General features: G+C 41.8%; 1 protein-coding gene across 3 annotated transcripts in view; it reads left to right on the forward strand.

Moving 5' to 3' along the window:
• Positions 1-6,943: 6,943 nt before the first annotated feature.
• Positions 6,944-22,773, forward strand: part of PPP2R3B (protein phosphatase 2 regulatory subunit B''beta) — a 101,817-nt gene continuing 85,987 nt past the window's right edge. For all 3 annotated transcript variants that reach the window (XM_045004659.1, XM_045004677.1, XM_045004669.1), the window contains exons 1-2: positions 6,944-7,017; positions 9,838-10,298. In XM_045004659.1, the coding sequence (XP_044860594.1) occupies positions 9,948-10,298 (351 nt within the window). In that variant the 5' untranslated portion in view covers positions 6,944-7,017; positions 9,838-9,947. The remainder of the gene's footprint in view (positions 7,018-9,837; positions 10,299-22,773) is intronic.

Below are 22,773 nucleotides of genomic sequence, written 5' to 3' on the forward strand. Positions count from 1 at the left end.
CACTGTGCATAAGGACCTGTTCCTGCAGCATTGTAGTGACTGGAAATTCTGCTACTGATAAGAGCAGAAGTGAGTCCTAACTGCAGTTCTAAAATATTATTCAATAGATTACAAACAAATCAAAGTAAAATGCAGGGACATATGTGAATTCTTAGATATGTGTTTTGCACAACATCTTAATTCAACAACTAATTTAGTTAATTATTGTTAAATGTATGGGTTAATTAGAACACCATTAGCCAAGATAATATGGAGTTTTACTTCACAGTTGTCACTTGGTACACTTATAATACATTACAGTAGACTCCAGAAACAAAAGAAATTATTTCAGAACCAGTTAAAGCTGCTAACTAAAAAAAATATACTTGCCTGTCACGTCCTTTGCAAAACCCAAGCACTGAAATTCAAGAAAATTAGTAAAGAAATTATAATTACACTTCTCACGTAATAAATATATTATTCTTATCAAGTGCAAAGAAATGCATGTTCTGTTACAACAACACAACTCCATCTCCAGCTTCCTCTGCTGGGTCCTGGCCATGTACATGGAGCTGCTGGGGTTTTGGTCCTGGAGTGGCTCGTGTGTTTCGGGGCAGATGAAGTGGTTGGCAGACCTAGCCACTGCTGGTTGCTGCTGATTGCTGTACGTTAGCTTCTCCTCTCATGTATAATGGTCACATCAGTGTGAGAGGAGAATTTGGCTCAATGACACTCAACCTGGGGAATGAATAGATTTCCACTCCCACATCCCATTAGTGTCCTCACATACATCTTGCTAAACACGACTCCCGAGATTGTGTTTTGAGCAGTTTTCCATATGCTTCATATGGCCTGGATACACTGTTAGAGAAAACCTTTATATATAGCATTAGAACTCTGTAAACCCAGGATCAGAAGTTCAGGGTGACTTAATGGGGAACCAGCCTTTCATACTTGGATTGCTGTAAACATGGTCCAAGCCAAAGCCCTAAGGGAAACAATCCTCTAGATATTAACTAAGCAAAATGTACAATTGCTCAATTTTCTTGCTCCAGAGTGATATAAAAATTTAATTAATCTAAAACTGTAATGGCAAACAACTGCTCAACTGCTTTTCCTGTTTGGTGAATAGTGCACCTGCTCTTACAGTAACTACATTTTATATTACTTTTTCTTTTCCCGTTCTGAAATGTAAATACTTCCATACAGCAACAACCACTAATGTAAAGGGACAGCCTGTGATGATGTCTCAGTCAATAAACACACAATGTGATAAAGAGGGAGTAAAAACATATTCATGGACAAAAAATATTTTAAAATAATGTCTAAATCCATGACACAAGTTGACAGGCAGCAAAGCAATTCATAATTAAAACCTGCACTACACCCTGCCTGGTGCTGCAAGAATTGCTGATCTGGAAGTGATTATACAGACTCTATTTTCTGCAATATCTAGTAACAAAGTGAAGGCATAAACACAAATGTTGAGCCTTAACTCTGAATTTCATGCTTTTCCTAGTTTGTGTACTGGCTGCGGAATGTGTACACTAAGTCAGCATTGTTGAAATTTTTTGTCTGCATATGATGCTACTTTTGGAGGCCATATGATATCTAGCTCATCATTCTAGCTCTATTTTTGGTAGGCAGCTGCAAGAAAGGCTGAAGTGTCATGGTTGGGTGGTGTGGGTCCGTAGTGTAAGAGAGTCCCAGCCTATTAACATTTTCTTAGCCTTTCCCCTCAGCCTAGCATACAAGAGGATGCATGAAGCCCCAGCAGTGTTCTAGATCCACACACAAAATTATAGTACTTCATGGCTTTCAGCATTAGCACTTCTTTTTTGAATAGCAGAAAGTTGGATTTTCTCCCATTGATCAGACAGAAATCTCTACATTTTACTGTATTATCATAGAATCATAGGACTGGTAGGGACCTTGAGAGGTCATCTAGTCCAGTCCCCTGCACTCATGGCAGGACTAAGTATTATCTAGACTATCCCTGGCAGGTGTTTCACTAACCTGTTCTTAAAAACCTCCAATGACAGAGATTCCATAACCTTCCTAGGCAATTTATTCCAGTGTTTAACCACCCTGACAGTTAGGACATTTTTTGTCATGTCCAACCTATACCGCCCTTGCTGCAATTTAAGCCCATTGCTTCTTGTCCTATCCTCAAAGGTTAAGGGGAACAATTTTTCTCCCTCCTCTTTGTAACAATCTCTTATGTACTTGAAAACAGTTATGTCCCCTCTCAGTCTTCTCTTCTCCAGACTAAACAAACGCAGTTTTTTTTTTCAATCTTCCCTCATAGGTCATGTTTTCTAGACTTTTAACCATTTTTGTTGCTCTTCTCTGGACTTCCTCCAATCTGTCCACATCTTTCCTAAAATGTGGCACCCAGAACTGGGCACAATATTCTAGTTGAGGCCTAATCAGGTCAGAGTACAGCAGATGAATTACTTCTCATGTCTTGCTTACAGCACTCCTGCTAATACATCCCAGAATTATGTTTGATTTTTTTTCTGCAACAGTGTTACACTGTTGACTCATGTCGAGATTATGATCCACTATGACCCCTGTCCCTTTCTGCAGATCCCTTTCCACAATCCTTTGATTGTGTCAGATGACCAAGTCATAAAAGCAACAGCAAGTTTTGAGACACAAACAGATTAGTAGCTACGGCCAAAATTGTTGAATGTAAGCACTTAAATAAAAGTGACCTGATTGTTAGAGATGCTGAGAACACCTACCTCCAACTGAACTAAGTAGGAGCTGCAAGTCATCAGCAACTTTTAAAATCAGGCCACTATTTATTTCTTAGGTGCTGAAATATAGGTTTTACACCTAACTTTAGGTACATAAATTTGAAAATTGTGGTCTGTGTCAGCAACAGCCATATTAGAAGCCTGACACAAAAGTAGCTTTTTTCTTTTAAAACTACATCCTAATACAGTTTTACAGTTTTCCTCCACACGTGTGCAGTTTTAAAGTTCCAGTATAAGGATTCATAAAGATTCTTCACAGGGAGTTGCGCCTGGATCTAAAAAGTAGGTATTTCACCTCACCATACGTGCAATCTATGGCAAAATGGCAGCTCTACATTCAGGAAAGAAAGATGGAAAAGTAAGCGTGAAAAGCTGTTTTGGAAGTGGTACTACTATAATCTATAGGCTAACTATGAAATACTTAGAATTTACTGAGACAAAACTCCCACTTAAGTTAATGGGAGTTTTGCCTGAGTACTCAAGACTGCATGATTTAGGGCTTATACAATACACTGGAAGTGTATAGGTCATTTAGGACCCACTGTGTTTATGGCAATAATCTTCCCTTGCTGTCCACAGATATTTACTATGCTGACATACATGCATAAAGAAATCAGAAATGAAAAAAGTCAGCACTCATCAGTTCTAACTGTTGATTGAGGACACTGACTTTATAGTGTAGATGGAGTTCTGGAAAGTGACAGAAAAAGCTGAAGGCATTTTAGGATGAAAGTGGTATTTGGAGCTACTTTACATATATCATATGTTCTATATACATAATCTGAAAATGATGTTACCAAGCAATATTGGTAAACTATGCTCTATGGTTTTAAAGAGCAAAAATGAAATGCTAGCCACTTTATTTTGTTTTAATGCAGCTTCTTATTGTTAGATTTAATATTGGAGTCAAAGATTTCACAAAATTGCCCTTCTAAAATATTATATTTGAAGTAGGGCAGGGGTTCTTAAACTGGGGGTCGGGATCCCTCAGGGGGTAGCGAGGTATTACATGGGTGGTCATGAGGTGCCAGCCTCCACCCCAAACTCTGCTTCGCCTCCAGCATTTATAATAGTGTTAAATATATTAAAAAGTGTTTTTAATTTATAAGGAGGGGGGGTCAGAAGCTCTTAGCTGGAAGGGCAAAGGGGTGCAAAGGGGTGCATTTTACAGCTTTTTCTAAAATTGGACAAGTATGGGCTCACATTTATAGAAGCAAGTTCCAGGGACAGAGACACCCTATTGAAGGAGACCTGATTCAGCTTCTGCAAGTTCTTTCTTTGGACCAACTTGCCAAAGTATTACTGCCAATTGCAGTACCAGCTGATGATCTTGCCCCAAGTACTACCTGCTTCACTGAAGACATAGAGGGTCTGATTCCCATCTCACCGAAAGCAATGTAAATCTTTACAAATTCTATTAAAGTCAATGGAGTTACTTTGAATTTACACTAACATGCATAGACAAGACTTAGACCCTGTGTATTATTCACAGATGTTTTATTTCTTTTCTCTGATTTCTCCGTCTGCTCCCAGTGGGACATCTCATTGCCAGTGTCAACAAAGGGCATCATTTCTATGCAGATGATATCCAACTTTACAACTCACTCCACTTGCTCTCTGATCCCTCTATTGCCACCTGTTGTCACTCTGTCAATCAACAGATGGCTACACCATCACTAAGGAATGCTTCAAAGACATTCAAAATGTTTTAAGAGTCCTCTTTGTTCCATGTCTCTGACTCTTCTATCACTCTGCTTAATTCAGACCTGTACTCCTAGGGCCAGAAATCGTGTAATCTGTGACAAACTTTTTTGTCTTCCCTCATCCTCCATATTGAAGTCTGTCCTTCACTATCTCCAGAACATTCACAGATTTTTCCTTACTTCAGATTCTGCTTTGCATATTTTATGCTCAATGCCTTAATCACTTCCCATCTTGGATAATGCAGTTCAATACATTTTAGTCTTCATAAAATCCTACTCTCCTAACTTTACAGTCCAATATGCAGGAACCAGAATACTATCCTACTTGAGAAAGTGGGGGCCCCATAACCTATCCTTCATCAATTTACAGGCTTTCTTAACATCTCTGAATCCAATTTTAAAAATTGTGTAAAAATATGAAAGTATTTTACAGGAATGGTTCAAAAAACTCAAAACCAATGACAATAGCACCATTGTTTTGGGTAGAAGGCTAGTATTTTTAATACAGGAATAGCTTTCCTGAATTTGTTGACCTTTGGTTTTTTTCCAGATTCTCTCTCAGAGCTTATATGAATCTTCTCCTTTGCTCATCCAATCTTAGCTTCCTCTTATCTATTGCCTCTTTCCTTCACTCTTAACAGGTGGAGGAGCAATCCCACTTTTTAACTTCTCCTACATTCACCTAATCTTAAAAGTCAGGGTATGTCTACACTGCAATAAAACACCTGCAGCTGGCCTGTGTCAGCTAACTCAGGCTTGCAGAAGTCAGGCTGCAGGCCTATAAAATTGTGATGTAGATGTCTGAGCTTGTGCTGGAGCCTCGGCTCTGGGATGCTCCCCACCTGTGGGATCCTAGAGCCCAGGCTCCAGCCCAAGCCCAATGTCTTCACTGCAATTTTACAGCCCTGCAACCTGAGTCAGCTGAGATGGGCCAGCCGTCGGTGTTTTATGGCAGTGTAGACACACTCTCTATTCCTTCCTTCTGAACTACTTCTTTGTTGCTGCTTCATGTAGATGATAAAGTGGGGAAAGAATATCTCCAATGCTGCCCCAGTCCTGGAACTCTGACACTTCAAAGACTGCCATTCCACCACTACACAGAAAATGCCAAAGGAAGCCAATAGCAAATAGATTAAATTTAGCTAAATCCTTTCTTTCACTTCACTGTGATAAGTGGATGATATATATATATGAAAGGAGGTGAAATCATATCAGAAGAGAGGGTGGGAGAATCTGGATACAAATACAGGGGGCCTCCAGCTGTACTGAGCGAATGCCAATAGGTGAGTGAAAAGTTGTGTGCGTGCAAGGGTATGAGCACATGTCCCTCTTAACCCCCTCAACCCCACAAGCCTATCCAGAAAGTCCCAGAGGTTTATTTGTGAAATTTATACAAAGTATAAAACCACACAGGTTTTGAGGCTGAAGAGAAAGATAAACAGTGAAGTGAACTATATGGCAGGGAGTGGCTCTCAAACTGTGAGTAGTTCCTAATAGAGAGATTGTCTATCATCTACCTTTACATTCACCATTGCCGGGCTTCACCTCCCCTCCCATTTGCTATCACATAAACCACCTTTCCTCCCATTTGCAACCCCACCATAGCATTCTTATGGCAACTACAGCAATTGCTTACATAGAAACGCAATTGGAAAATATTTAATGTATTTTTAGCTCTCTTTTAATGGAACGTAACAGCTGGAAACAAGAAGAGCCAGCATCACATGATTAGTCAGCTCTCTTCAGAATACCAGCAAGTACTCCGTGGACCATGAACCACAGATTGACAACTATTGCCAGGAGAGTTGCCATCCTTGAGGTTTTGGGGTGGGGGTGGGAGAGGGCCTAGGAGGGTCATAGGAACATGGTGGCAAATGGCACTGAGACATGCAGCAGCACCTTGCGTTGCGCCTACTTCCTTGCAGTGCCAAGCTGGGCCCCTACATTGTGCCTCTTATGTTGCGATGCACTATGAGGCCAGGCGGGAGCTTCCCCACCCCAGGATGCCCCCTCAGCCACAGGGTTCAGGAGGCTCCCAAGAGGGAGGGAGGGAAGGAACCCTGGTGATGCTCATGGCAATGGCACGGGGGTAACTGGAGGGTGCTAGGCCCCAATCCTTGACCCACACCCCCAGGAGGCAATGTTGGGAGCGCAGGGCATGGGGGAGGTGGCAGGTGTACATAGGAGCCGCAAAGGGGGCGCTACAGCACACAGGCTGCTGGCAAAGGACGGGAGGGGGCACAGAGCCGCCCACCCCCCCGCGCCGCACAGGCTGCTGGGAAAGGAACAGTAGAAGGGAGGGGCCAGCAAAACACGGGGAAGCGGGGGGGGGGGGTCGTCACACCGCACAGGCTGCTGGGAAGGTGAGGCGCCTGCACGGTAACGTCAGGACGCAGCAGCAGCCTCGCGGCGTGGCTGTGTTTTCTTCCAGCCACGTGCCCCCCAGTCACCCCGGCAACCGGGCGCAGCTTCTCGCGGGGAGACTCTCGCGAGAGCTGGGCAGTATAAAATGTCCGCTCTCGCGCGGGGCGGGCCGGAAGGCGGCGCGGCGGGTTTGAAGGCAGCGGCGGGAGGTGAGACGTGAAACCGCCGTCAACGCCCCTTTCTCCCCCCCGACGCAGCGCGCTGCGCCGCCCAACCCGCCCGCGGGGCCGGGATATTGCCGGGGAGCGCGGGGCGGCCCGGGCCTTGGGGGGCTGTTTGTGAGCGGGTCCGTCCCGCGGCGGGGGCCTGTCCAGGGGTGTGGCTGCGGGGGGAGCGGGGCAGAGCAGAGGCTGAGCAGGGCCGGACACCGCCAAGGCCGTAAGCCCGGCCGTCGCGGTTAGCTCAGTGGTCCAGCTGGTCCAGCGTCCTGCCTTCAGAGCTGGGCAGTTATCAAGTGATCCATCATCCGGTCTCAGCTTCTGGCAGTCAGAGGCTTAGCGTGCCCGGAGGGAGGGAGGGTGGGTGGGGTTGCATCTCTGACCATCTTGGCTAATGGTTATGGAGACCAAATGTGAAAAATCAGGCTGGGGTAAGACAAAGACCCAAAAAATTGGGGCAGTCTGGTCACCCTACTAATAACCGTGGTTGGATCTATCCTCCATGAATGTAAATTCTTTTTTAACCAAGTTATAGTTCTGGCTTTAATAACATACCCTGGCGACACGTTTGAGGTGAAGTACTTCATGATAGCTGTTTATTAATTTCATGACTCATGACCCACAACGAGGCACCCCGGTTCTCTCTCCTCAGGGGACAGAGTCTATCAGGTGATAGACCATAGGTGTGATCAGTCCTGCAATGAGCTGGTTGGGATGGGCCACTCAGTGCGTTTCTTCCCTGTCATATTGTTGCCATTCCGTGAACAGTGTATGAGTTCAACACCATGGATAACTCTGATTTCATAAACACAATATCTGAAAAGCTATAGTAACCAACAGAAAGTGGGGAGGGGAAGAGATAAAGTTGACCATTTAACTGTAGTTCTGCCTGCCTTGTCTTGAGTGCTTAACTGCAACCATTATCACTGCATAGTGCATTTTGGCTGCCTCTCTCAGGCATGCTTTCCCTGCAGAAAATTACTGCAAAATCAACATGGATGTTGTTGAATCAAACATATGCAATTTAGGAAAAGCTGAATCTTTACTCTGCCCTTATTTGTTGACACCCTAAAATATGGACTGTATAGTGTATTGTGAGTGGCTTTTTTAATATGTAAAGAGCCTCAGTGGTTTTTGATGCACAGATCACATTGACTTTACATGTGCTCCTAATTTGCTTAGATAACATAAAATCCCAACCGGCAAATACATAGTGGAACATCTAACTTGCAGTTAATTCAGATTCCCTCTGTCTTGGTTTGAATTAGTGGCGGGATCTGCAAACAAGCCATATCTAAAGAAAGTCTGAGTAAGTCATGTTATGGATGTTTAAAGGTTCCTGAGTTTGAGTTTGTCCATTATTGTGAAGCATGCTAGCTGGAAGACTGGATAAAGGCTCAACCTTCCTAATTTTAAACGTATCTAAATTATGGTGCTAACAAAAGCTTCAGATATATTTCTTCCTTACTGAGGTTTTAATAATAATAATTACAACTATTGTGCATATCTATAAAGCCTTCCACCTAAGGATAAGAATGCTTTGCAAACATTAAGCCCCTTTATGACAGGTTTTTTTTACAGATGCGGTACTGAGCTATCAAGGTCAACTACAGAACTGGGACAGAACACAATTGGGTTTTTTTTTAGTATTTTGTTTTAGTTCTTTGCTTCTTTCCTTAAATTCTGAACTCAGGCATGCTCAACCTGGAGCTTTGCCTCAGAAGTGAGAGTAATTCAAAGCTGAAATGTCTTGCAGCCATCCCAACACTTAAAGCCATCATAGGTTTGCATTGGCTTTTAAAAAAACAGAACGTTCCATACATTGTAAAGGTTAATAACATTAACTAGTATTTTCAACTTTGATTTGTGTTGTAGTTCTGACTGAGACATAAGAATCAAATAGTCTGAAGACAGCACCGTACCCTAACTGAATAAACTTGATAAGAAATTTCATTTAGGATTATACTGATAAATCATTTAAAGTGAGATGAAGGGATCATATTTTAAGGCATAAGATGCAGAATTAAGGTTGAGTTTTCAACGTTAGCGCTGTATTTCCTGACTCAAACACTTGATATCTCAGTCTTAACATTTAATTAATACTAACTTCATTTGCTTGGAATTTCATTGCTTGCGTGTAATGCCTCTGTAGTATGAGTCTGGTTTGAAGCCTTATTTAAGACCCACTTCTATTTTTATTTTTTTTTAAAAAAAGCCCTTAAAACTTTGCACGTCTACATTCACAGAAAGGAAGGGTTTTTTTTGCAAAATTGGAAATAAATGTCTGAAAAGTATTAGGGCTTGTCTTCATGTACAGTGTACAGCGGTAAAAGCTTTAGGGAAAACAGTCCTAGGCTGAGAGAAGAGCTTCTCTCATTGTTGTAGTTAATCCACCTCCCTCAGAAGCGGTAACTGTTGACAGGAGAGTTTCTTCTGTCCACATAGCACTGTCTACATGGGGGAGGTTAGATTGGTATAACTAAATTGGGGTGTGGATTTTTCACACCCTGAGCAATGTAGTTATATCGATATAGGTCTGTAGTGTAGACCAGGTAAATTGTCTCCCTTATGCTAAGATTGTACAGGATGGGGACTTGGAGGAACAACCTTCACAGCCCAGATTAGTTTTAAAAGCCTTTTCATAGATTGTGATACTAATCCATAGTTGATGGAATGTGACCCAATTTTCATTTATTTGTATGTATGTTTGTCATCAAGCCTTGTATTGGAGTCTGTACCACGTGGCATTAGTTCAGTCTTGACATCTTGTTGCAATCATAATATTAAGCAATAAAATCTTTCTTTTAACAGGCATCTTGGATTTTGTGCAACAGAGTGAAAGACAGTGGAATAAATAGTGAAACTTTTTTAGTCTGGTTGACTTGAGTTCCTTTGTTGGAACAAAGGTAAACTGGTAGAAGATGCCGACTGGGAAAGTTTTGCAACCTGTACTAAAAATGAAAGTGGATGAACTCTTCCTGTGCTGGCTCAGTCAGCCTACAACCCAGTTGATGTTAAAGGATTGTTTGAGAAGGATCAAGAATGAAGAGAAGACTGAAATTGGTAGTGGAGATGCTGGGGACAGTGAACCTCTCATTTTTACTAATAAGACCTCCAAATCTAAACAAAGTATGCTAGATAACCTGATATCTCCTCTGGTGACTCCTTCCAGTCCTCCTCATCTTTCCACAGCTCTCCCCCTGGGAACTTCAACTAGCCCAAGAAACCTATCTAATATTAGAGGAATACGTAGATCTACAGGGACGAGAACAGTAAGTTCCTTTAATTTCTGAGACTTAAATTAGAATACTTTTGTAATAGGTGAATCTGAGGTGTGTGGTGTTGATGAGTTATGAGGATGTTTGTTTCACCACTGCATTCAATCAAAAAGTGAGTTAGTGGCATAAATCGCTAATCTTTGCAATACTTGTCTAAACTACCAAAAGACTGATAGTTTTATAGCTGATTGCTTGTGAGTTTCTTGTTTTGTTTTGAGTAATGTTCATTTTGTTTTTTCCCTCTTGAATCTCTGGTTCTTCAAAATCAACAATGGTAGTTGTTAGTTATTCAGTACTTTGAAGTTTAACAAAGTAATGTAAAAGGACACTAAACTCTTGACAAATATAATACCGTACAGTCTGAGCTGTATATCTCTGTTGCAACTCTTACTAGATGCTAAACATACCACAGTGAATGCTACATGTGCAGGAAAATCATTTCCTCCTAGAGGATTAGAAATTGCAGAAAATTGTTGATTTTAGTTGTAGAGTAGCTGTTTTAATAAACTTAGCATCTAAGGGTACCTCTACACTACCCGCCAGATCAGTGGGTAGTGATCGATTTATTGTGTCTAGTATAGACACAATAAATCGATCCCTGATCGCTCTGCCGGCAACTCCGGAACTCCACTATGGCGAGAAGTGGAAGTGGAGTTGATGGGGGGGAGTGGCGGCCGTCGATCTTACGCTGCGAGGACGCGAAGTAAGTGATTCTAAGTCGATCTAAGATATGTTGACTTCAGCTACACTATTCTCATAGCTGAAGTTGTGTATCTTAGATCGATTCTCTTCCCTCCACCCCCCAGTGTAGACCAGGCCTAAGTTATTTTGCACTCTTATGTGGGTGTGCATCTGATAAAATCTTCTACTGCACTGTTTGGATTTACAAGCTACACTAGTGTCTGAAATTGGTATTAGGGATTTCATTTGACTAAAGATGTGGAGTAGAGCCTTACAAACTGACATCTCTAGTTGGAAGCTCTAGTTCACTGATTATCCAAGGGCCACATGTCACTTTTCCTGGTGCTAATACAGTGCAATGCACTTCACTAGAGTTTGAAAAATTTACCATACACACCTGACTCTACAAAGAGAGAGGTACTATCTACCAGTAGAAGGACAATGTCCTGGTGAAAAGCCTAGGCCCAAATTTTTAAATGTATTTAGGTGTTGCTTTGTTCAGCATTGCAAAACCTATATTTCTTTGCCTTAGGCTCCTAAGTCTCTTTGGAAATGAGGCTTAAACTCCTAAATCAGTTCAGCATTGTAGTGCTGAGTGAAGCAACATTTAAATCCCTTTAAAAATCTAGGCCTTAGTCCCTTGTTATCCTTAGCCTCTGGGAAGGTTAACTAGTATTTTGCCTTTGCTTCTGGAGGGTCATCATTTGTATCCTCTTCTGCCTAGTAGATGTATAAACTTGAAGTTCTATCAGTATAGCGTAGAGGCTGAATGATTTATTGCCTTATGTAAATAGACTTTGTGGGAGTCTGGTTTTAAGTATGTGCTTTTCTTTCTACTTGTTCCATTTATGATGGGCACAGAGGCTTTAAATTTGAATTCTCAGTGGAAGACTAACTGTAGAATTTCTTATCCAAGAGATCAGAATGAGTCAATCTTGCTTTTCTTCCCAATACCAGTAGCTATTCTTAACATTTCTCAGTGGAAAAAATCCTCCAGAAATTCTCTATTGTGAAAGCATCATAAAATAGAATGAAACTGAAGAACTTAGTTATGTGGACTAATGCTCTTTTGTTATGCAGATAATATGACTATATTACAAATGTGTGAATTCATAGAAATTGCATATCAGAGTAGTATTGGAGTCAGGTTTTTTTGTGTTTTTTAATTCCTTCCCAGTGCAGTAAGGCTAAGTCTGGTATCTGTTTTCCAGCACTTTCCTGACTGAAAAGGAAAAGCGAAGGATTGGGGATGGAGGGGTGGGGAATTTAGATGATCATTGGTGGATTTACAGCTTACTGTATTTAAAAAGAAACAAAGAACCCTATGACCTGGTCATCCAGATTTTGTGCCCACCTTTCTGCATGAAGCTATCCAGGTCCAGACAGGCGCTCTGAGGACATGAATACCATTTGTTTGGAAGCCCAGGGGCGAAAGCTTACTGACTCTAGAAGCCAAATCTCAGACTCAGTAGCCATATAGGTGAAGTAGTGCTGATTATACAGACATATCCATAAAATAGCATGTGATATTATACCTTTTTAATTAAAGAAAAGGCTAGCTTTCTAAAAGACTAGGTCTGATGGAAAGATGTATTGTTGCTTATCCTTAATTTAATTTGGTTGTGCCAAAGAGCAGAGTACAAGGTAAACAGATATGAAGACATTGTCTCTCTCCCTGTAGTGATAAGCTTACCAGGCGCCATATTTTATATGGAACCTCAGACTTAATTACACTTAAACAGAAAGTAATAGTTTTGGTCAGTGGATGGTATGTTTCTAAGCTCTCCTTTTCTGAAGCTCCTGGCTTATATTGAAGGCTTCAAGTATTGTGCAGTGTTGCGGAATTTGCTTCAGAATTGTTCTAAATTTCATCTTTTTTAAAAAAAAAGGCAGCTAGCCTTCACTGTTATGACTAAATCCTAAAAATGAGAACTGAGTGTAAACTAATGCAGAGTCTTCATACAGTTTGAAATTATTTCTGAGGGCTTGTCTAAACAGTGTGGTAATGTGCACTAAAAGGGTGTGAATTCTCAAGCACATCAACATGTTGCATATTAACTAGCCCATGTAGATCTTGCTGGCATGCGCTAAAAGTTCTTAGTGCCTGTTAACATAGTGTTGTTTGAAACGGGACTGCAAGGGCCAGTTAGTGTGCAACATGTTGATGAGTTTTAGAGTTCACACTCCTCGAGCGTGCATTGCTGTGCTGTGTGGACAAGCCCACAGACACACGAACTGCCTCCTCTCTGTGGGCTGATAAAATGTTAAGTTTAAAAGTTAAATATCAACACTACTGAATATTATAGCAAAAACATTCAACTAGTGTCATCCCAAATTGCTTTCAGGTCAGAAACTACCACTAACCTAATCCAGTTGCTCAAATTTCCAGCTTCCCCCTCTTCAACTGCTTATATGGTGTACTTGTGTTGTCTCTGCAAGGTCTGCAGCATGTTGTAAATGGAAAATGGCAGCATAAAATTTAACCCATTTAAATGCGTGGCCAAATTAAAAGGTCCATAGGACAGTGATGAAAGTGTGAAGTGGTGTAATACCCCCCCTGGACTGCACTACTAGTGCTGTAGGGGTCCCTGCTAGTAATGGGGGCAGACTGTACGTGGGCCAGAGAAGGCACTGTGAAGGCAGGTCAGAAGTGGGAGAATCTAGCTGGGGCAAACCTGTCCCCAGGAATAATCTGTGCAATGGCTTATAGGATGCTTGTAACAGGACAACAAGTTAAGGCATCCCTCAACACAAGGATACATCATCTGATCTATGGGATTGCTGTACTGGCTTTATAGTACACCTCTACCCCGATATAACGTGACCCGATATAATACGGGTTCGCATATAGTGTGGTAACCCCAGGTCTCCGGCAGTGGGGCGTGGGCAGCGCTTTAAAGGGCCCAGGGCTCTGGCTGCTGTGGGGAGCCCTGGGGCCTTTAAATCACCGCTGGAGCCCTGCCACTGCTACCCCAATATGAGGTTTCACCTATAATGCTGTAGGGATTTTTGGCTCCCGAGGACCGTGTTCTATCAGAGTAGAGGTGTACTGTATTCATTTTCACATCTAGTCCAGTAACCTGCAGTTTTGAATTTAAATAAAGGTCCCCCCCAACTACTCCACACTGAGAAGTGTGCTACAGAATTTGGCTAGTTTTTTTTATTATAATAGTGCAGTGGCAATAGTTGCCTCTTGTTTGAGGCCTAAAAATTTCTTATTAGGCATTTAATTATCTGTAGGCTTAAAGTTCCTATAATAGCAGAGCAGATGGCAAATGAATGACCTGGTCTTCCATTACCAAACATAAGTAAAACTACTGAAGTCACAACCTCTCACATTTCACTCCAATAGGCACCAGAATTTATCCTAATTTTCCTGTAATATAAGGATAGTTTTATAAATATACTAAAAGTAATGAAGACTATTTGACAGTAAGGAATTACAACAGCTCTTGTTTGAAGCCTTCTTGGTGGCAACAATAGAAAAAAGATAATGGTTTGGAGAGAGAATTTTTATATTTCTAATAAATGTATAATGGGAGGAAAACTAAAATGCCATTTTTGGCTAAAAATGCACTTGGGGTTTGGTTCCATGGTTGTCACTAGAAACCCCTTGAAGGGTATTGGAGTCTTGTAGATTAGTTGTTTAATCTACTCCATTCTTCAGCCAATACTTAAGAGGGGAGAGAAAATCTTTCGAAGTTAAGTTAATATTACTCAGTTTGCTTGGCAGTCTGAATACTCTGCAAACTGTGTACAGTAGCTAGCCCAATGCATCTAACAATATACTGCTCCAAGTAAGTATAGCAGTTGTTAAAGAAAACTGGAAGTGTTGAATATTCATAATGGAGAGTAGGGGAAGTCATAAATGAAAATGTAACCTTGTTTATTTAAATGGTGGTGTGGCTTTTATAATTCTGTTTAGAAATGACCCTTATCGGCTCAGTTCCCCCCAAAAATTGGGTTCTAAACTTCAGAAAACTTGTATGAACTCTGGTCTGATTTTATTATCAGCTGAACTGAACCTTCATCTTAAACATTTCTCTTCTATAAAATACAGAGTTTAAGAAATAAAAGTTGCTTTAGAATGGCGTGCATTTGCTGTGTACGTCAGCCCTTAAAATAACACCCTTGGTATAATTGCAGGTTCTCCTATGGCTGCTAGCTTTCTTATAGATAGCAGAATCTACCCTTTTTCCCTTCAGATGCATTCACAAACCACCCCTTACAATGTTAAATAGAATGCATCTGTTTGTGTATGTGTACTTAATCATGCTTCCAAGATGAGTTAAAACAGATTTACCTATCACTAGTTTAAATTTAAGTGGAATTTGGAATCCTGATTGTCCATAAATGGAAAAAAGTTCCTAACTGTAGAAACAGCTTGTAATGTAGCTCCAGTAATCCAGATTTAGTTTTCTAAACAGGAACCATAAAAGGATAGAAAAAAATTAAGATACAATATTGTAGCATTTGGGACGATGTTCCAAAAGATGGTATAAGAGAAGGGCCCTACATCTAATCAGGAATAGTTGAAGAATGAATCGAATTTCCTAGAGCTGCTTAAAATTTCGCTATAGCCAACTTCTTTCAACGTCTCTGCCCTTTTAACTACAGAAGGGAAATGTATGCGTGTGCTTTGCGGTTACTGAAGTATATATTTTCTTTTGGGCAGAGGCCTGTTAGAGGCATCTTCCATCACCACCTTCGGTACATTTGGGCTGAGTTGAACTCAATTCCAGAAACGCATATCAGTCACAAATAAGATATAGGGCATGCAGTGGTGCTGAATACCTATGAACAAATAGATTTCAGGAGATAACCATGAGACTTGAATTATAGTTCTGTTTGAGGTTAGTCTCCATAAAAGGGTTTTGAGTTGTGAGAAAACAGGTCTTATCTGAAGGGAGGAAAATCTTGTTTTTCCTGGGCCATATTCCCCACACAATCAGGGGGAGAGGCAGGAAGAAAGATAATTGAGACAATTCTACATTAGTGGAGAACATGGAGTCCACCATTCTTTAGCCAGCAAAAGTGCCAGTCTTATTTGAAGATAAGCTATGTTTGTGCTACCTCAAAGCCACTGATTATTCAAGCAGCTAAAAACCAGTAAGTTAGAGGATGAAGACTTAGGAGTTAGTTCACGTGCTGTTGCATGGACAGCATAAGGATACCCATCGTGTTATGTGCTTCCATGATGATCTGTCCTGAACCAAATCTGGCACGTTAGAGTGGGATGCCTGTGAGGAACAGGTGCCTGTCATTCAGCCATCATGTTTTAGGTCTGGTTTTTTTCATCTTGCTTTCACTGGATCGTTGTCAAAGATGACTTTTGCAGGGAAGTTGGTAGGTAGGTATTCAGAGCAGCCGATTACACCACTTTGGAGAGAAGGATCTGTTTAGTTAGAAAATGGATCTATTCATTCCACTTGAATTTTTACCGTTTGATTTCAATCATTTGGAGATGCTTCATGTGATTGATATCCAATTTCTTTTCAATCTTAACAGTATAGGCCATGTTTCAGTCCCATATCTGAAAAAACTGACCACTGAAGCATTTATATAATCCTCAGCTTTGTGTGTCTACGTATCTTAGTAGCCCAGGTTGATATTCTGGTTTTGAAAACTGAGAAAGCAGGTGCAGAATTGAACTTAAAAGAAATTAAGTTATGTGAAGTTACTTTACTTTTAAAGTCCACCAACTAATTTAACCTGGGTTTCTCTTTATTTTTGCTCTTAAATATTCACACAGAGAAAATGCCCTCATTGCATAAACTCTGAATATATTATTTTACTTGTTTTTACTTACTTACCTCACCGAACCCAAAACCAACCTGAGGACTTGCTAGATAATTTAGTATCATGATACTGCTCATAGATACATTACTAGCTTTTGAATAAGGGATATCTTACAAAGTTTACTTTTCTTATATAGTCTTTCAGTGTTGATGCTGGAAGTTATACTACACTTAATACTGCTTTCTGGAGGAAAAATTTAAAATGTTGTCAAGGCTGAATCCCCACTCTGTCACTCCGAGTGCGGAAAGTGGGGGCCTGCAAGGATTCTAAAAATTAATACTTGCACTCCAGGCTTGTATTAAACTCCCAAGGTTACAGCTTTTCTCTGACCTTGACTTGGTAAACACTGCCACCACCCAAATGCAAAAACCGCCTTGGACCAAGCAAGGAGCACTTGGGAATTCCTCCCTGTGGGGTACCCTCAAGCCTTTTCATTCCCTGCCCCCCTCCCCGCCCCCGGGGAAGAGCTGAGAAAGAAAACAAAGGAAATTGATTATCTGGTGGTGGTAACAGCTAAACAGCATATGCACAGACCTCTTAGGACACCAAAAATCCAAATCCTTCTTGAAAAAGGTAAATTTAATTAAAACAAAAAGAACATAAATACATCTGGAACTTAGGCTGTTGCTAGATTTTAAAAGAGCAATTCCAAAAATTAAGCACCCAAAATAGCTTTCTTGGGGGTTCAGCTTAAAGGTTACAAGCAAACGAAAGTATCTGGGGTTAGCACAGAGGAGATCCACAAGCCAAAATAAACACGATTAGGCTTATTCTTTATCTAAATGTTCCCTATCCAAATAATTCCTTCTAGGTATGGAAGATAATTTTTCATATCTGGTTCAAACCTTACACAGCATTCCTGCTTATAGCTTTGCTGCTCTGTCCCTGCAGCCCAGAGAACAACAGACAGAACGTTGCCTTCCCGATTTTAAACAGTTCTAGCTTCCCATGGGCTCTTTTGGTCAGATGCCCACTCCTTTTCTTTTATCTGTGGGCTTGTTAACCCTTTACAGGTAAAGCAAGCAGACCAAGAGGGATTTTACAGCTGGCTGGCTGGGTGTCCATCAAAGGCAGCTACTCCTCCCTCCCCCCCACCCCCACCTTCATGTATCATACATGTAGTCTTGAGCTTAAATACAACTATACAAATGCTACATTAAATGAATGTTAAGGTTGCAAAGTCAAGCACTCAAAGGTTAAGAAAAGCCAGAATTAAGGTTGCACGTTCAACTTTAATTTTGCCCTCTTGTGTGTGTGCAATATGATTGTCTTTAATTTCCATGACCACGTTTTCCAACAGGACCCCCTGCCTCATTCAGTATACAGGAGACTTATAACTTGATCAGACTTGGGCAGATTTTCTGAGGCAACAAAAGGCATGTCCCTAGCACCAGGCTATATTATGCTCCCAGGAGAATCACCACCATTGAAGCTGCCCAAATCCTGCCCCAAGGAGTTACCCAGGGTAGTAAACTGCTTTATCAATCTTGAATGTCTATAACCTGTATCAGAACTGAGTTACCAAGCACTGCAAATAACTATTGCCCAAATTTACTGAAATCATGTGTATGCAGGTAATCTTCTCAAACAGCATGGATTCTCTGCCTGAAACCACCAACCAACAGCCTCCCCTGCATTCCCAGAGTATAGTACATTCACTCATGAAGACATTCTGGGCACTCTAAAAGAGTCCTGACCCAAGACTTGCAAATCTACCCCATGCCCTTCCTGGCTCTTGAAAGTAATGAATAACTGGGTGCCACTTATGACTGAAATAGCCAATGCATCTTTCAGAGAAGGAATCTTCCCTTCCCCTTTCAAACACGCAATAGTCTGACCAATGCTGAAGAACCCCACCATGGATACTTAGACCTAGCCAACTATTCCCAATGTCAAACCTCCTATTCCTGAGCAAGCTTACAGAGAAACTAATAAAAGGCCAACGACAATCTCATCTAACTGAAGCTAACATTCTATACCTGGAATAGTATGGATTTAGGCCAGGATGTGGAACTGAAACTGCTTTAGTGGCACTAATGGATGATTAGTCAGTGGATATAGAACAGACATCCATTCTCATCCTCCTGTACCTCTCTTCCACATTCAACACATGACCATGTTATACTGCTGTATTGCCAGAGAGAGAGAGAGAGATGGTGGGGTCCAGAGTAATGCACTAAAATGGTTTGAGTATTTCCTGGAGGGATTCGCCCAACAAGTAGTGATGGGAAACTGCATCTCCACTGCTAGACCACTCATTTGTAGAGTTCTACAAGGACAGTTCTCTCTCCAGTCCTTTTCAACATCTGCGTGCAACCACTAGATCAGGGGTGGCCAACCTGTTTCCTGAGCCGCATGTGGCTCTTCAGAAGTTAATATGTGGCTCCTTACCTAGGCACTGATTCTGGGGCTGGAGCTATAGATGCTAACTTTCCAATGTGCTGTGGGGTGCTCACTGCTCAACCCCCTACTCTACCCAAGGCCCCTGCCCCTTCCCCTGAGCCTGCTATACCCTTCTTCTCTCCCCTTCCCCTCCATAGCCTCCTGTGCACGTGAAACAGCTGATTGCAGTGGGCAGGGGGAGTAGGTTCTGATTGGTGGGGGCTGCTGGCTGGCAGGAGGTGCTGGGGAGCGGATGGGGGGGCTGCTGATGTATTACTGTGGCTCTTTGGCAATATACATTGGTAAATTCTGGCTCCTTTGCAGGCTCAGGTTGGCCACCCCTGTACTAGGTGAACTGGTCAGACAGCATGGAATCAAGTGCCAGTAATATGCAGGTATCAGAGGGGTAGCCGTGTTAGTCTGGATCTGTAAAAGCAGCAAAGGGTCCTGTGGCACCTTATAGACTAACAGATGTATTGGAGCATGAGCTTTCGTGGGTGAATACCCACTTCGTCACATGCATCCGACAAAATGGGTATTCACCCACGAAAGCTCATGCTTCAATATGTCTATAAGGTGCCACAGGACTCTTTGCTGCTTTTACTAATATGCAGATGACTCACAGCTCATCTTATCCTTCACTACATATGCCCAATTCAATGCTACCAACATGGTCTAGTGTTTGGATGAGTTCAGCTCATGTATGAACAGCAGCTGGGTGAAGCTAAACCTAAGCAAAACAGAGATGGTGCTGGTGGGCAGAGTTTTCAGCCACGGTGCAGACTCTTTTGATTGAAGGTTTCACATCCACAATTAGTCAATTCAGTCCATTGTCTAGGATTACTCTTAGATTCTTTGCCAGCACTGAGCTCTCACATAGCAACAGCCATGAGTAACACTTACTACCATCTCTGGTTGGCTAGGAGACTGCTGCATCCTGTTGGACAACGACCTGGCCTCAGTTATTCATGTCTTTGTCACCTCTCAGCTGGACTACAGCAATGTAGTATACCTGGGCATATGAAACCTTCAGTATTTAGGAAACTCCAATGCCTCCTCAGCAGCACAGGCACCTTACACCCATACTCTGCTCTCTACAGTGGCTTTTGAATTTTGAATCAAGTTGAAGGTCTCAGTCTTTATCTTCAATACACCCCATGCCCTGGGCCCAAGATACTTAAAAGTTCATCTTAAGCTCTGGTAAAAAGACCATTGTCGGTAACTTCACTCCTCTGACACAATGGAACGCAACAATAAGGGTAAAGCTCGTTTGTGTGGGAGACAAAACTTTCTCTGAGGGTGATCTGAAACTGGAATGAATTCTCCCAAGGGCTAAGCACCCCACAAACCTTACCACTTTACCCTCCAAGTACAAGGCCTTGCTTTCTCTAATATAAACACATAGCAAAATTCTATTAAAGTTAAAAAAAAAAAAACTAACCAAAACAAGATGCTTCACTACATATGCTGCTTCTGGTGAGAGGATGAGATCCGACAGGTGACAGCTGTCTTCCTTAATGCGCTACTGGAATGCTCTCAGATGAGTACAGTATAAAAACCTATCTAGAATAGACATTCCTTTGTCCTGATGTTGATGATGATGATGATTGTATCATTGCATGTTTGTAGCATTCCTTTGTTTTTGCTTTTGTATGTTTAAAAAAATAAGTTCTTAAAATAGCATTTACTAGAAGAAATTGGTGTCAGACTACAATTTGATCACCTATTGTAACTTTGAAAGAGGTCAGTTATATCCATTACACTGTGGGAAAGCTGAAACCCCCCAAATGTTTTCGAGGGGGGGTACTTTATTCTACTGTCTGCCCCAGTTATATGTATGCTAATACAGATTTGGCAGTGCCAAATAAGTATTTTATGTTTCTAGCAAATGTAAAACAGGAAGAAAACTAAAATGCAGTATTTTTTGCCAAAAACTTTATTCTAGTTTTTAACCTACAGCAGTTTCAGAAACGTACTTTAATATCGCAGACAACTTCTGTTGCATAATTTCTTTTCTTATTCATTACTAACAGGTTAATGCTCCCATCCATGGAATTTGGAGTTGATCCAATGATAGTGGATGCTCCAGAACTAAGTCCCCACCCTTCAGCTCAGGTCATCAGATTTTCTGCTTCCAGCAGCTGGTTGTTCATTTTCGTACATTAGCAATGTATGTTTCTTCTCTTCTTGCCACCTTTGTTTGGATTTTTAGTAACAGCGTGGCTTCAATCATTCAATGCTGCAGCATCTCTTAGGCATGCTTCTGCCCCCATTTGGCCATGGCAGAGCTGGCCTGCAAACACTGAGGCTGTGGCTACACTTAGCACTTCAAAGCGCTGCCGCGGCAGCACTTTGAAGCGCTAAGTGTAGTCAAAGCACCAGCGCTGGGAGAGAGCTCTCCCAGCGCTGTCCGTACTCCACCTCCCTGTGGGGAATAATGGACAGCGCTGGGAGCCGCGCTCCCAGCGCTGGGGCTTTGACCACACTGGCGCTTTGCAGCGCCGCAATTTGCAGCGCTGGAGAGGATGTGTTTTCACACCCTGCTGCAGCGCTGCAAATTTGTAAGTGTAGCCAAGCCCTGAGCTAAATCTATGTGACGTAGCATTTACAGACTTTACAGAGGATGTATTATGCCCTACCTGCTCACAGCCAGACAACCCTTGTAGTGCCAGAGCATGGGTCTCAGTTGGAACAGTATGTCGGGTCTCGCCTCTTGCCCCAAGGAGCCATGACTCAACATAAAAGACCAATAGAAAGATTCTGAACATTTTAGGAAGATAATCTAAGGATGAGAAGGATGCTATTTGGCTAGCTCAAGGGGGTAAGTCCTGCAACAGACCTGGGCTGGAGGGGAGGAAACCCTGAAAGGATTCATAAACCTTTTCCTCCCCCCGCCCCACCAAAAACAAACTGGGTTCTCAACTCCCTGGGGGAAGAAGCACAGGGTTCCCTACACAGCTCACAAAATTAGATATCTTATTCAAATCACATTGAATGTCCCTCTGTGGGAAGGCAAGTACAAACAACATGATGAAGTTAACCTGATTTTTTTTAACTCTAATCCTTGCATACTCACTATGAAAGCAAGCATTGCAGAGGAGAAGCAAATTCCAGAATCTGAGTACACATACTTCTAGTTCATTTGGGCAGCTATGTCTGATGTCTGAACCAACCTCCCTGCACCCCAAAACCCCCTAAAACCATGGCCAAATGGGATTAGACCAGTGATCCATCAAGTCCAATATTCTGTCTGACAGTGGTTAGTACCAGTTGCTTCAGAAACAGTTTAAAAAATCATGTAGCAGGCAACTATGGTGTTCACAAGGGAAGTTTCCTCCTACCTTCTGTTAAGTTAGCTTATAATTAAGGTATGAGTGTTTATCTCTCTCCCAAAACTGGGGAGTAACAGGGGTCAAAGCTTTTCTGTGGCAATGCAAATAACATCCTTGGCAGAGAAGAATTGGTTACCTTTCCAGACAATTTACATAAAAGATAGAGAAAAGAAGGGAGAGTTTAAGTCGTCCTCCTAGTCCCAACTGGTGCAAAATGCACTTTGGACTTGCCAGCTAGTCCAGGAGCTCTCACTGCACTAGCAGAAAAGACCAGA

Source organism: Mauremys mutica, chromosome 1 (assembly GCF_020497125.1).
Source record: "Mauremys mutica isolate MM-2020 ecotype Southern chromosome 1, ASM2049712v1, whole genome shotgun sequence".
NCBI classification, from domain to species: domain Eukaryota; kingdom Metazoa; phylum Chordata; order Testudines; family Geoemydidae; genus Mauremys; species Mauremys mutica.